The sequence below is a fragment of the Pyxicephalus adspersus genome, chromosome 1 (assembly GCF_032062135.1).
Source record: "Pyxicephalus adspersus chromosome 1, UCB_Pads_2.0, whole genome shotgun sequence".
Classification (NCBI taxonomy): Eukaryota; Metazoa; Chordata; class Amphibia; order Anura; family Pyxicephalidae; genus Pyxicephalus; species Pyxicephalus adspersus.
In genome coordinates this window covers 139428874-139444042 of record NC_092858.1, presented here as the reverse complement: position 1 = coordinate 139444042, position 15169 = coordinate 139428874, and the positions used below count along the sequence as shown (strand labels likewise).

General features: G+C 41.8%; 1 protein-coding gene across 2 annotated transcripts in view; it reads right to left on the bottom strand.

The window, feature by feature from the left end:
• The window catches only part of BAZ1B (bromodomain adjacent to zinc finger domain 1B), a 32624-nt gene extending 27247 nt beyond the window's left edge, over nucleotides 1-5377 (bottom strand). Inside the window, exon 1 of one of the 2 annotated variants that reach the window (XM_072428942.1) lies at nucleotides 5042-5377. In XM_072428942.1, the coding sequence (XP_072285043.1) occupies nucleotides 5042-5160 (119 nt within the window). In that variant the 5' untranslated portion in view covers nucleotides 5161-5377. Of the gene's footprint in view, nucleotides 1-801; nucleotides 829-5041 lie in introns of those variants that run through there. The other variant, XM_072428949.1, reaches the window with a different exon arrangement.
• Between the last annotated feature and the right edge of the window lie 9792 nt (nucleotides 5378-15169).

Here is a 15169-nt window from a genome sequence, read left to right as displayed (position 1 = left end):
AACGGAGTGGGGACATAATTATTAAAAACTATGATGCAAGTTTCCATGCTGGCTACAATAAAGCAGAATTTCAGACACATCCATAGTCTTCTGCCTGCTATTTCTAGCATACTGCAGATATAAAATTTGAGGATTTTATTCATTGATGCATCTGTGTCTAAAATGCTAAGCTGGGTGACTGTCGGAGAGGAATATTTTTCAATGTGGGCAGTTGCCTCAGTGACAACTAAGAGCATGTCACTCAATAAAAAACAAAAAAAACAAAAAAACAAAAGACCTTTTCTTTTTTTTGTTTATGTGATAGTAAATAAAGGAATTCTCCCCAAGGATTAAAGATTGCACCCAATTCTATTTACAAAAAAAAAAGTCTTGATTTAGTTACACTAACAAAAGTGGCAAAAAAAACTGTAAAAGAAGGAGTATTACATCTACCTATAGGGTAAAATAAATCACATAAAACAATGTAAAACCATGGTTATATCACCAGCATGAAATGCTATGACTCATTTCCCACACTAAAGTGATGTAAGCAGCACAGATTCTACCAGGAAGTGTCTGCTTTGTCTCTGTGATCTTGAGCAACACTTCAAATGCAGCTTGATTTTATAAACCTGAAAACATCTGACTAAACCCATGCAGCCCAGAAAACAGGTCAAAGATACACAAGTAGAAGCTTATCAGCTTATACTCAGAAAAAAGGAAACCAACTTTAAACCTTTTTTCTGGGGCAAATGAAATTGCTGGCTCAACATACTTTACTTTGATTTAAAAAAGTTAACTTATGAACTTTATAATCCTTACCTGTATTACACCTTGTCCTTGCAATCTAGGGCTTAAAAACAACTAAGTGTGATGATGAACAATCTTCATTATTCTACCATTTCTGAGTGTTTTCAGGTTTCTCTCTGTACCACGTGACATAGGGAACAACAGCATGCAAAGGAATCAACCATCAAATACTCCAAGAAGATTTTTACTGTACTCTTTGCTATTTCTGTAACATGATGCAAAAATATGAGATGTCTTACAGAATAAGATGTTACTACAAGAAAATTTAGGGGCTTGGATTTTAGAACAAAAAAAAGACCAATTGTTTTAATTAGGCATTTTAATTGTGCTTTGGGAGCATTGGGAAGAAATATGAATACATGCTTGTTTCCACTTTTACACCCCTCCAGTTCTTGTGCAAGAAAATCTCAGATACTAGATAACTGCTTTGGTTGTTTTTATGTAGTTTTATAAAGCCCGGAACATGCCAGTCAACCATCCATCTGAACACAGACTAAGATGTCCTACAAGTAAAAACCTCAAATCAATTATACAACTTATGAGCCAAAGTACTTTCCTTCAGCCAAGAACATGACTAGACAGTAGACGAATAGACACAACAACTCCCCTTCACCAATGCCAGAAGGATCAAAGTAGCACCAGAGAGCAATCCCTTTAACCTTGCTTTAAGGTTTTTTTTTTTTTATTTTAATTGCAGATACATAACCATGACTATAACCAAGTTTACCCCACATAAGATACACTACACTTCACTTAGTGTCAAGAAACATGACCGCCCAAGGGGGACTTTGTTATTGGAATTGTTTAGCTCTAATCTTTCTTGTTTTGATTTTGTTTTCTGTGAAATTTTGTTTGTGTGAAATGTTGATCAAAATTGTTGCCTTCAGCTGGTTGCTGTTTACCCTTGTCTTTGTTTATTGTTATTATCTATATATATATTTTTACTTTTTTATGACAAATGTCTTTAAAAAAATCACTGTTCTAATAGTACTATACCTTTTAATATTATGGCAAAGATTATTTTGTTGTCAAATGTTTGCACTTATTTTAGATGTCAAAAATGTAATAAAAAAAAAAAAATAACTTCTTTTAGGTGTCAGATCTTTGGCTATATATGAGCATGTTACCTTTATTACCAACAAAGTCCTTGTGTGATTCACGTTCCGAATCGTTCATTTTGTTGCTTTGGGGCCCAGCTTATCCAAGGATCAAGGATGGCAGATGGCGCATGTCAGGTAAGATCACCACAGGTTTAAAGCGTGCTACAAACTTTGATCACTCAAAAAAAAAACAAAAAAAAAAAAAAAACACACTGGAAGACGTATTTTACCACAAATAAACCTAGAACAACATTTTGTCAGCCAATTCATTACAGGCTGGTGTGTTTTTCAGCTCCTTTTCTAGACATTGTGGATCTCATTCTCCTACTGATTAGGAAGTGCCCCCAGGCTTACAGACTAAGCTGACCAGCTCCTGACTTCCACATGCATCTCTCTACCTAACCACATGCACGGGTCTTTTATAAGAGGACTGTGGAGTCAGAAACAATCATTGCATACCTGGAGTCAGAAAAAACATACCGATTCCACAGCCCTGTTTACAAGTAGTAAACATTTCTAAACATTACAAATTAAAGGACACAGGTTTAGGATTTTTTTTTTCTGCATCATCACTACATAGGATTGTCACAAAAAGTACAAGTCACAATATTGTACAGTTCCGAAAGCCCAACATTTACTAAACTATATGCAATCATGTAAACAAACCAGAATTTAACACTACTAAGACTGAATAGGAGAAAAGTTTATCTGCATTCTGGTTTAACAAAAGCAAAGAAAAAAATACATTTACAGCAAAAGCTCAAAAATTCAAACAACTTTTTTAATCCAAATAATTTATCCAATGATCAGCAGTAAGTCAGGGGTATGCCCTATGGACATCCAGTAAAGGGTGCTAAGCTCTGCTAGTTTTATACCCGGTATTCAAACACTAGAACACGGCATCTTTTTGTTTTAGTTTTCCTACACAGCAGCTACATGCCATGTGTAGAAATCGGTGAAACTTCCATCCAGTACTACACATCCTACCATAGATCAGCAGCTCTTTCTAAGCACAGCAGACACACAACATTAATAACCCCACATGTAAGAACAATGGACTGCCATTCTAGTCAATGGCCTCTCCCACAACACGAAGTTAAAAAAAAAAAAAAAAAAACCAGAAGCAGCATCACAGATGGGAAGAGCTGGTCACACAAATCATTTGCCTGGTAGGACAAAAGGCCAAAATCCTCACACTGAACAGGGGGCAGGGGACACAAGTTCTTCATCACAAATACCCAGACATGTGCAAAGCAATGATGTCTGACAAGCTGAAACCTACCATATTTTCAGACAGACCATTTGCTGGGGCAAGCTCTGAGGAAATCATCCCCATACTGATACACGTAATACTTGAGTACTGATTATAGAAGTAGGGAGTGCTCACAAAAGCACAAATCCTAAAGAATGAACTGTAACAATGTAACATTACAGATAAGTTACAACTTTGTTACTAACAGACTAACACTGCTACAAGCAAACAACTTTCAGGATGCTAACCCCCATACACATCACATGCACCAATGTCCGGATATACAGATCAGAAAGATGTTTTATTATCTAGATCATGGTACTGCTAACAGAACTTCATTGTGTGAAACTTCCCCCACTAACTAGATTGTAAGCTCTTCAGGGCAGGGTCTTCTTCTGTCACTGTCTCTATCTGTTTATCATTGCCATCCCCTAATTAATGTACAGCGCTGTGTAATATGTTGGCACTATATAAATACTGTATAGTAATAATAATAATATTGCATTTAAAACAGAACTCCAGGCAAACATCTATACACAGAATACATGATTGGATTTACTTGCCAAAACACTTGTCTATCCAGTCCTGAGATTTACACAGCTATGTTGCACAGGGCAGCACTGTTGGCTCAGTGGTTAGCATTCTCACCTTAGCAGCTTCAGATAACGGGTTTGAATTTGAGCCAGGACACTATCGGCAAGGACTTTGTAAGTTCTTCCTGTGTTTGCGTGGGTTTCCTCCAGGTTCTCAGGTTTACACTCACATTCCAAAAACATCCAGTTAGGTTAATTGACTTTCCCTAAAATATTGGCCTTAAACTGTGTTAATGACATGACTATGGCCGGGACATTGGACTGAGCAGCTTTGATGGACAATTACTGATAACTATGGACTCTGCATGATATGCAACCACCTAATACAAGCGAATAAACTATGCCACACACAAGAGTCCGGGCAGGAAGGAGAGAGGAGCTGATCAGTTTCTTATAAAGTTACATTTCAGGTCTCCTCCCAGCCATGACTGGACAGAAAGGAGCAGCAGCACACTGATGAGCTCATCACTCTGCTCTTCCCTGCTGTCAGGATGCTTCTAGCAATATGCACACATGAAATACAAGGACATAAGTTACTAGCATTGAGTGTTAAAGGGGTATACTATAAGTACTGTTCATATTTCATTAGTACTATCTATATATTATACTGTCCAAAAGCTCCTCCATATGATGCAAATGAGATTAAGTTCTGCTAGCCATTCCAGTTTGGAGGGAACAGTGATAGGATTGCCATTAGTTATTATTAACAATCATAGTGGCTATTAGGAATAAGCATAATATGCCTTTGTTACACGAGGAGTTTGATCCCAGGAACAAAGACCAAGGGCAATCTCATACTGCACACTATGCTCCAAAAGGCCATCAGTTAGTATATGAGACTTAAGGACTTGCCTTTCAATATGGTAGACTAATGAAGCTGGGATACATGGTGCGAGGTTAGGGAACAAGTCCAGTAACATGTGACCAGGTTCTGATCATGTGACAGGTGTCAGTATCCTGATAACCCTGCTGCTTCCAGGTCCTTGACAGATTGTGCTACCTATAATGTCATAGGCTGCCTCATCATAAACAGGACTTTGTGGTGCTGAAGCTTCACCACTTCCGGCCCAGTACTCACCCCCAGCCACAAGCTAACCCACCCAGCTGCTAACCTTGGCCACGTTCCGGGTAATAATATCTGAAAGAGGGCCCGGCCTAGGCCAGCCATGCTCTCTGTGTTTCCAAACAAACCGGCAGGCCCGAGCTGTCAGTCCGGGCTCCTCTGTATAGCGATAGTCCCCGTCCTCCTCCCAGCACAGCCCCGGGCACAGCGTTCTCCTCCGCTACCCCCGGTCAGTAAAGGATACTCCCGGCTCCTGAACGCCTCCTTGCTGTGCTCTATAATGAACACTTCCTCTCCTTCCGCGGTCGGTTCGTTCAGTGGTTTCACCAAAGGGAAAGGCTTGCGGCCCAGCAGCGGCGCCATCCCGAAAGCAGCGTGTAGGGACGGTGCGTAGCTCCGGAGAAAGCGGTGGACGTAGCGGTAAAGGAAAAAGCTGTCTACCGAGAGCAGCTCCCTCCGGTTTCCCGCCCTAAGTCCTTACACACACAAGAAAAGAAGGGATTGAAAAATGGCGGGAGATTCCCTTCCGCCGCCGGCTCCCTCCTCCTCCTCACCGTCTCACACACAACCATGAATACGCCAAAAGGCTATCCACGCCTTCCGCCAGCCCAGTCATTAATTCTATTGGTGTATAACAAAGCCGGGTTTTCCCGTTGTCTTTTCCTATTGGCTATCGCTTTCCGTCAAACACGCCCTTCTATTTTTTTAAAGCAAGGTTGGTTGTAGCGCGCGCAACGGGGTCGCAGATGTCACTAATATTGACGTTTTTTTAATTCGAGGAACTTTATTGCGATAAACAAATACGAATACAATACGGACGTCCTGGCGCTTTTGTCTGTTCAATCTCTATTTTTTTTTACACGGGATAACCAAACCCACAATGATGACGTTATTAGGCATTTCCCGCACCAAAACGGCCTATTAGTGAAGGGCCCCGGTGTCAGGAACAATGACAGCCTGCTGAGACTGGCAGGAGGAGGGGCGGGGCTCGTCAGGCTGATGCTCTTATCTGATTGGTTCATCACTTTCTCTTTTATAACTCAGAACTAGAACACAAGTGTGCAATGGGCCAACACAGCAGCAGAAAACTTTACAAAATATTCTATTTTAGAATGATCTCATCTGCATGTGTTCAGATTTCACTATTTATAAAATAAATATAGCTGGGGGGGTTCCATTTCAATACATTTCTTTATTTTTAAATATTTAATATTTTTAGATAATAGAACAACAAAAATAAAGAAAAAAATACAATCCAAGGCTACGTACACACGTGCAATAATTATCATTGGAAACAAACGATTGATGACCGATGGTCCAATGTTCATTAACAAAAAAAAGTGCACAACGACTGGCCAACGCTGCCAATGAACGAGGAACGTCACTGGAAATGAACGACCGTTCTGGCGGATCAGATTGGGCAACAATCGTTAACTATCTATTGTGTGTACGGTCGTTCAGTGATCGTGGATGGTTCCGTGATACACTTTTTCCTGTACACGTCACTTCCTGCATCGTTCAAACTATCATATCTAGTGTGTGTACATTATTGGTGGATTATAAAGTATTTGAAGGATCGTATTGTTACAGCATGTACAGAATCGTGCACTAGACGAACATTTAAAATAATTGTGAATAATCGTTTATTGGTCGTTAATTGTTGGTTTTCTAACCACAATTATTGCACGTGTGTACCTAGCCCAGGGGCCACAATCCGAAAAAAAATTTGCCAGAGGGGCCTGGGTCGATGGCAGAGTGGGCGGAGGTATGACATCATGATGCCCCTGAACGTGACGCCATAATGGCATAACCCTGCCCACTCTCCTATCGCAGATCTGAGCTTGCGATGGGAGAGTGGGCATGTCATTGCACACAACCCACCCACTCTCCCATCGCAGGCTCAGATCCAGGAACGTGTTCTGCGGCTCTGGCCTCAGGGTGGCACTGGCCAGAGTCGCAGAACACCCAAAGGGCCGAAGACACATCTCCAATGGGCCGTAGTTTGCCCATGCCTGACCTAGCCTAACAAATGGTGAATAATAATAACGGCTAAACAAGATAATTAGGATAACTAAGATCAAAGGAAGATAGATACAATTTATACAACCCATGACTGCCTATAAACAAATGATTACAATGAAAGAAATTGCAGTCAGTAGAAGGGTAACATCACAAATATCAGATTGAAGTATAATGAATTACATATAGTACAGTGAATTCTCTGCCCAGAGTTTCACATGAAAGGCATGTGATATTAAACATATAAGTGTCCCATAGCTGGGGGGAGGGGTACTAATTGTCCTCCTTTCATGTGGAAATGTGGTCCCATACAGTTTAAAGTTTAACCAAAAACTAAACAAATGGTTTAGGTACAAAATATGATTACTGACTCATAAGAAAGAAATAAAATAAATAATGGAAGATAATTTGTATGCAATAAAGTTTTTGAAATATTGCAGAAGTTATATACACAACAAGCCATCTAAATACAGGTGAAAACCAGGAGTGTAGTCTAAAAAATGAGGATGGGGCACAGTACTATCCATGGCGAGCACGCATGCCTATCATTGTTATGTAAACGTGCCCGCCCCACTACACCCCTACCTATGTGTCACTCAAAGGGGAAGAAACGTCCCCCAGAATGACATCATGATACAGAACCAACCACTCTCCCATCTCAGGCTCAGACCTCAGGGTTGTGTTCAGAGAGACAACCTGCCCACCACCCTGAGCCTGCAATCCCATATGGGAGACATGGTCTGCATCTCCATCCTTCTACCAGCAAGATACTATTCTTTAAAGTAAAGTTAAAGAGGGAAGTGGGAAGAAGAAGAAGAAAAGAAGAATCAGAATGAAAGAAAGTAGACTTGGAAAACCACCTGGAAGGATACTCATAATAACATGCATTATATCACAGTGTATTCAGAGTATTCTCTTGGATTGTAAAATCTTCTGGGCAGGCTCCTCTCCTCCTGTGTCACTGTCTGTATCTGTTTGTCATTTGCAACCCCTATTTAATGTACAGTGCTGTGTAATATGTTGGCACTATACAGACTGACCTCTGTCTGTTCTCCTAACCATTAATACTTGTAGGAGTATGGGCCAGCACTTTTGAATCGTATTCTGTATTTGGTGATATTGTGAATGGAATTAATCACTGGCTTCCATTTCAGCATAGAATCAAAGTCAAGCTCATGTGCCTTGCCTTTATATCCCTCCACAGTTCTTGCCCCAGTTACCTTTCTGACCTCATAGAAAAATACTCCCCTAGCTGCTCTGTTACCTTTGACCTAATAATGACTTCCTCACTCATAACCTTGTCATGTGCAGGGCTCCAAGACTTTTTTAGGGCTGCCCCAACTCTGGAATGGTGTTCTTCATTCCATTCGGCTTGCTTCTACTCATTTAAAAGGGACTCAAAACCCATTTTTACAAACTTGTCTATCTCCCCTATTGTGTGATACTTCCCTCACCTCTTAGATTGTAAGCTCTTCAGGGCAGGGTCCTCTCCTCCTCCTGTATCACTGTCTGTATCTGACTGTCACTTGCAACCCCTATTTATTGTACAGTGCTGCGTAAGATGTTGGCACTATATAAATCCTGTTTAATAATAATATTGATATTCAAGTAAAAAGTGTCTTAAACAAAGGAGAACCCCAAAATGTTTATCTATACACCCCACATCTCTATGAATACTGTCATGTAGGAGAATGCTTACAGAGTGATATACCCATCTATGTAGTAAGGTTTGTCTATAGGACATCAAAAACCAAGTTCTCTGGGTGCAGAGTTTCAGAGAAAAAGAAGAGTAGGGGATTAAATGGTATTTAGGTGAACATGTTCTTTTATAAACATAGGTTCAACAGATATTTCATCCATACAGTATATACATTATATATAGTACATATGATATATGAACAGAGCTGTTATGAGCTGTTAAGATATTAGTCCATTAGATAGTAGAAAATAGTGTATCATTTTCTGATGCATTTCACCCATCAAGGTTTCTTTAAAGGAAAATGGAAGTCAGAGCTATAGATTTGCTGCAAATGTTTGAAATAAAAGTTAATGTCAAATTGGGTATCAGGGTGTTGGACCTCCAGAGTATAGCTGCAACAGGACCAGACCCCACATGTCTGGAGCATTCAAATGATCAACACGCATTCAATACACGCAACACTAATTCCTTCCCATGGAAACCTTTGCTAGAATTTGCTATACTCTGCAATATGTCCTATAAGGTATCTATGGACACCTAGAATAAACTATACTCTGAGATCCAAAACCCCAATACCCATTTTGACATTACCTTTTGATTCAAGCATTTGTAGCAAATGTATACCTCTGGCTTCCATCTTCCTCTGAAGAAGCCTAAATGGGCAAAACATGTCAGCAAATGATACACTAATTTCTACTATCTAATAGACTAATATCCCAACAACTTGTACTTCTAAATTACTAGGATTTATACTATATACTATACCCACTGTTCAAATATCATATGTACTATCTGTATAATATATTCTCTGAAAGCTGAGCAGACAGCTCCTCCATATGTTGCAAATGAGATTAAGTTCTGCTAGCCATTCAAGTTTGGAGGGAACAGTGATAAGATTGCCATTAGTTATTGATACCAAACATAGTTAGCTATTAGTTGGCTATTAGGAATAAGCATAATATGCTTTTGTTACCCAAGGAGTTTGATCCCAGGAACAAAGACCAAGGGCAAAACATTTTTGGTTGTATAAGGAAAAAACTGAGGACCAAAACTGATATACAAAACAGGACAATCAATGATGTAACATTGTAACCAGCTCCCTCCTACACCTCCAACAGAGGCTTAAAACCTGCTGGAAAATTCTATACAATGGAAAGGGCACCTACCAATACCACTACCACCTAAATCACTGGAAACTTTTTACTCGTGCTTTGAAGGCCACATTGGTCTTGGGAGCTAACAAAACATCTGTTCTGTAAATCATCTGCAGAACAAATAACTCCCAGCTCATGCTCTGAAACAGCCATGTAGTATAGATGACATGGAAAGGCATGATGTAATGATATAAAGTATAGCTGAGAAAATGGAAAATGTAATACAGTAATTTTCTTTTTCTGATAGCTCCATGGCAGCATACAAATGTAAAATAAGTAGCCCACACAAAGAGGGAAACTCAAAAATACTTAACGCATACAAGGAAACAGTGAACAGAACTTTTTTGAACAAAACTTACAGTAGTTAAGGCTGCCAACCTCTAAGCTACAGATGGAATATGTTTGCAGAGATTGAATTTATCAAGCACTATAAGATTCCCCAAGGGACCAGCAGCGGGGGTCTCCTCCGGGTGACCATTAGAAACAATGTGGAGAGGCTTCACCTAGATCAGGTGTCATCAAACTTTTTTGGCCACTAGGCTATTTTAGGGGTGGGCAGGAGCACACTGAGCCAGACTCTCTCTCGAGTCCCGCCCTAATGGCTCCACCCCCCACCAGGAACGCCCCCTGAAGGAAATTCCCTTTTCTCCGCAATGCATACGGAGGAGAGGGAATGTTTCCTTTTTACCCCCGCCGGCGTTAACAATTCCCTTAAGGGAGCCACAGCAAGAGAAGGCTCAAGAGTCGCATGCGGCTCCGACAGTTTGTTCCAGCCTAAACCCGGTCGGCTCCTGAGCTGTGGGTTGCTGGCCAGCATTAGGCTGGATCGGCCAGGGGGCGTTAGGCTGGAACAAACTACCCGCTAACCCATATCTGGCCTAAAGGCTGGAGTTTGCCGACCTCTGACCTAGATGGTGGACAGCCCGCAATTTACTCTAGTCAATTAGGTGGCAACACCAGTGCTGACACCAGCTCCGTACAATACTGTACAATATGTGTGGGTGCCATGTATGTGACATTTTATAGTAATGAATTTTATACTGAATAGTAGTGTCTGCATTTTTGTCTTGTTTAACTCAAACACGCATTCCAGCCTAAAATAAATATATATTACACATAGAACTTATAAACAGAGGGGAAGTGGAGATTTACTTTTCCAAGGTAAGCAGGCAAGTGTCATTCTATCTTGTCTTTCCTGTTTGAAAATAACAACTGAAACCTAACTTGCCACTAAATATTGCCACTTTCCTTTCTTCTTTTTGACACTGTAAGCATTGTAGCCGGTATTGTCCATTGAAGTGTTTGCTCCTTGTCCACATGTCAGACCTGTTATCTTGCAATGACTTTGCACTTGTTAGAAGACACACCCAAGTTGTTAGTTTAATGGCTATAATTAGTTACTGGCAGGCTACGGGTTGACTGTGACACAAAAACTGGTTTCTAGGATAGGGAAATGATTCAATGAATATAGTTGGGCAAGCGTTAGTTGGTGTTAGAGATTACCAAATTATATAAATGGGGTTGGGTCTTAATGTCCTGAGAATGATGGACAGGGAGACACCAGCCTGTCTTGTAGCACTTGGACCTGTCAATGCTTCTGACACAACTTACCCTATAGACAGAAGTGTTGTATGTGAATGTAACACTTTTCTTTCCCCTCCCTATAACAACTTCACAACAATGCATTGTCGCCTTAACACAAGACCGTCCATGTGTTGCATGAAAAATTAGCCACCAGAATCAGATTTCTCTCAAGGCCACCTAGGCCATCGCCTAGGGTACCCTGACATCTCAACTGCTATAGTGGCTGTAATATTACCAATATATTACCTAAAGGTGCTTAGCATTAGACTTTTCTGCCCACAACCATCATGACTCCCACCAATGACCTTCCGCTATCATTATTGCTGCCCTTCCAAATTCCCCACTTCCTGCACAAGCTAGTTCGGCTAGAGGAGAAAAAAGTACAAATCTGGCCCTGTTGGCTACAAGTCATTCTGCATTGTGATGATTTAAAATGAATGGGCTGCCTAAAGCATGTTAACACAAAACACAAGTGATCGGAATACCGAGAACCTGTTCCATAAAGATTTTGAAACATATCGTGATGACTGGTGTAAATAAAAGAACTTTCGATTATTCTTTTGCACAACTTTAAAATGCACCCAGCCATAGCACCATTTCATCAGGTTAGGTCATGCATGCTAAGTACTATGTAAGCATGCGTATTTGATAACTCCCAGGCAAAGTTGTCATTCAAAGCAATTCATTTTTAAGTTACTTAGGTGTGTTAAAATTACTATACATAGGTCAAGTTAATTAACTCAATTAACTAACTTAATTAACTGTCCCCCCAGTGGACTCAAAGAAAAGGTTTTCACTGTGAGAATGAAAACCTTATTTTCCTTCTTATCCATTAAGGTAAGTGGGAAGTCATTTACCTTCAGGATGTCCAAAAGCAATACAACTGAAGGGTGGGCAATAGAGCACTGGTCACCAACTGGTGGTCTGCGAGAAAATTTTGGTGGTCCGTGGCTCCGGCCGGTGCGCCTCTCTGACCGGGGTCAGGAGAAGGACCCCGCTGGCGGGGCTCACCAGTCAGAGCCATGGACCAAATCTCCGGTCTCTGGACACAACCCGCCCACTCTCCCATCGAAGGCTCAGATCTGCAATGGGAGAGTAGACAGGTTCTGGCATCATGACGTCACTCTGGGGTAAGTTGCTTCCCCTTTGAAAGACACCCGGCTCCCCGCGCATTCGTGGTCTGGAGCTGGTGGATTTAGTGGTCCGTGGGTCCGAAAAGGTTGGCAACCACTGCAATAGAGCAAAAAACCACTAACAAGCCTAAGTATGCAAAAGGAGCATTCATTGCTTTTATACAGAATCCTTGTACGTGGAGAGATACCTGTCCAATTTTTGGTTGAACCTGGGATAGCAGAAGGTCCACATCTGGAATCCTTCACCTGCCATATAGGTCCAAGAACACCTCTGGATGTAGGGACCACTCCCTAAATGACCACTGCCAGCATAGAAGATCCTCCCCATACTATCTATGCTTGGATGTACATAGCAGACAAGGCTGAAAATGAATTTCTGTCCAGAACAATCTGATCTACTTCTTTTGCTGCAGTTAGACTCCTAGTACCTCCCTGATGGTTTTATGATCCACTGAAGATCTTATGAAACCTGGGAAGAAAGGACCTTCTCAATTCCAGAGCTCTATTTTCAAGCTGCCAGGTGAAGAATAATTTGGTCATTGGGGATCAAATGAATCAGTTCATTGATGGACTTCAGCCAGCATGTCAAATATTAGCAGAAAATGGAGTTGCAACACTCTGGAGTGATACTAAGCAAATGCAACTACCCCAAAGGAGGATATCATCATATGCCGATGATGATCATGTAAAAGCAGAGAGGTAAAGAACTCCATGACTGGGGAACTCAAACGTGGAATTGGTGTCTAGATAGTCTAGAAACAAAAAAAAAAAAAAACTGTTTGGGCTGTAGCAAAAGTCTAGGACCAGTTAATTTAGTCACCTGGAATCGAGGATAGTTTGCCAGCTCTGAGGAGGATATCCCAATTACGTAATAGGTCCACAGTAAGAGGGAGTAGAGGGTGGGTCGGTTGTAACAACGACCGGTCCACCCATGGCAGGGACCGGAGGCCAACTGGAGATAAGCAATCCTCCAGCTGTACCCATTCCTTCATCTCCCTGTTGTGAAACCAATCTATCAGACGCACTAAAACCGAAGCTCTATAATAGGAAATAACATCCGGAGCCCCCGCACCTCCTCTACTCTTGGCCTTGGACAGGGTACTAAATGCCAGTCTAGGGCGTTTCCGTTGCCATATAAAATTTAAAAATAACCTATGAATTTTACGAAGATATGCGGATGGCAAGAATATGGGGACCGATTGAAAAAGATATAACAGTTTGGGGATTATATCCATCTTAAGAGTGTTTATGCGGCCGAACCAGGAGAGGGGCAAGGATTCGTATTTCTGAAGGTCAGACTCAAGTTTATTGTACATTGAGGAATAATTAAGGGAGAATAATTTGGACGGATCCGATGGGACCAATATACCTAAATATTTGATGGCCTCAGAACAAAGCCGGAAAGGCGCATTGGAACACACAGCTGACATTTGAGAAGAGTCCAAGGTGACATTAAGGATTTCGGATTTAGAATAATTGACCTTGAAATTACTATATGTACCAAATTCAGCAAGTTCCTTCAGAATGGAAGGTATCGTGACATGGGGGGAAGTTATATATATCAAGAGGTCGTCTGCATATAAAGAAATTTTATAATGTGTATCACCCACCCGGATCCCTTTTACATCTGGATTGTGGCGTAATGCCACAGCCAGATGTTCCATGGTTAAGGCATAAAGTAAAGGGGAGAGGGGGCACCCTTGCCTCGTGCCGTTCTTGATTTGAAAGGTATCCGAGAGAGTGCCATTAACCCGCACCCGAGCTCTGGGGGAAGAGTACAGTGTGCAATTCTAGAGACCATGCAGGGGCCCATGCCCACCTGACGTAACGCCGAATACATAAACTGCCAACTAACCCTGTCAAAGGCTTTTTCAGCGTCTATTGACAGTAAGCACGCGGGGGTACCTGAGGATTTAGCGAACTGGGTCAGCAGGAGAGTCTTAATAGTATTATCCCTGGCTTCCCTTCCATAAATAAACCCAGTTTGATCCTTATGGATCAATGATGGCATGTGTGGGGACAATCTATTGGCAATCAATTTGGAAAAAATTTTTGCATCCACATTAATCAATGATATAGGTCTATAGTTAGAACAAACCGTATGGTCTTTGCCAGGCTTGGGGAGAACTGTAATATGTGCTTCCAAACTCTGGGGAGGGAACGGCGTATCAACAGAAACAGAAGAAAACACTTTGGTCATAAAGGGGATAAGATTAGAAGCGTGGAGCTTATAGAATCGTGGAGTAAATCCATCTGGACCCGGGCTTTTTCCGGTCAGATACAACATATTAATCTGCATCTCATGGCGTTCCAAAGCAGCCGCATGGGAAACAACTTGTGAAGAAAGATCAGCGCATTGGGTCTGTAGAGCTGCGGTGGCATTAGTAACTTGTTGAACGGACTCGCGTATGGCGTGGAACTCCGTCTTGCAGCTTGCTTCAAGGCGCCCTATACTGTGTTCGAGATCTTGCTTGGTGGGCAAGGCACGTAGGTGGGCTTTCCAATCCCATTCCTCTTCAGGATCAGTACTAGCTGGGCTTTGGTTTAGGGAGGCCTCTAAAGAGGGCAGCATGCAGGGGCTAGTAATGGGGGAGTCAGGAAGTACCTCTTGTAAAAAGGTAGAGGAGGCCTCTGGATCTGGATCAGGTGCATCCTGCTGCACTCCGGGCTTCTGAGGGGAGCACCGCGCCGACGGTGCCTGCTTCTCGGATGCAGGCAAAAATCTAGCCCCTGGCTTTGAGGCCTTGTCGCGGTCCCCGCGGCCTCCCGCGGGGAAGAAGCCT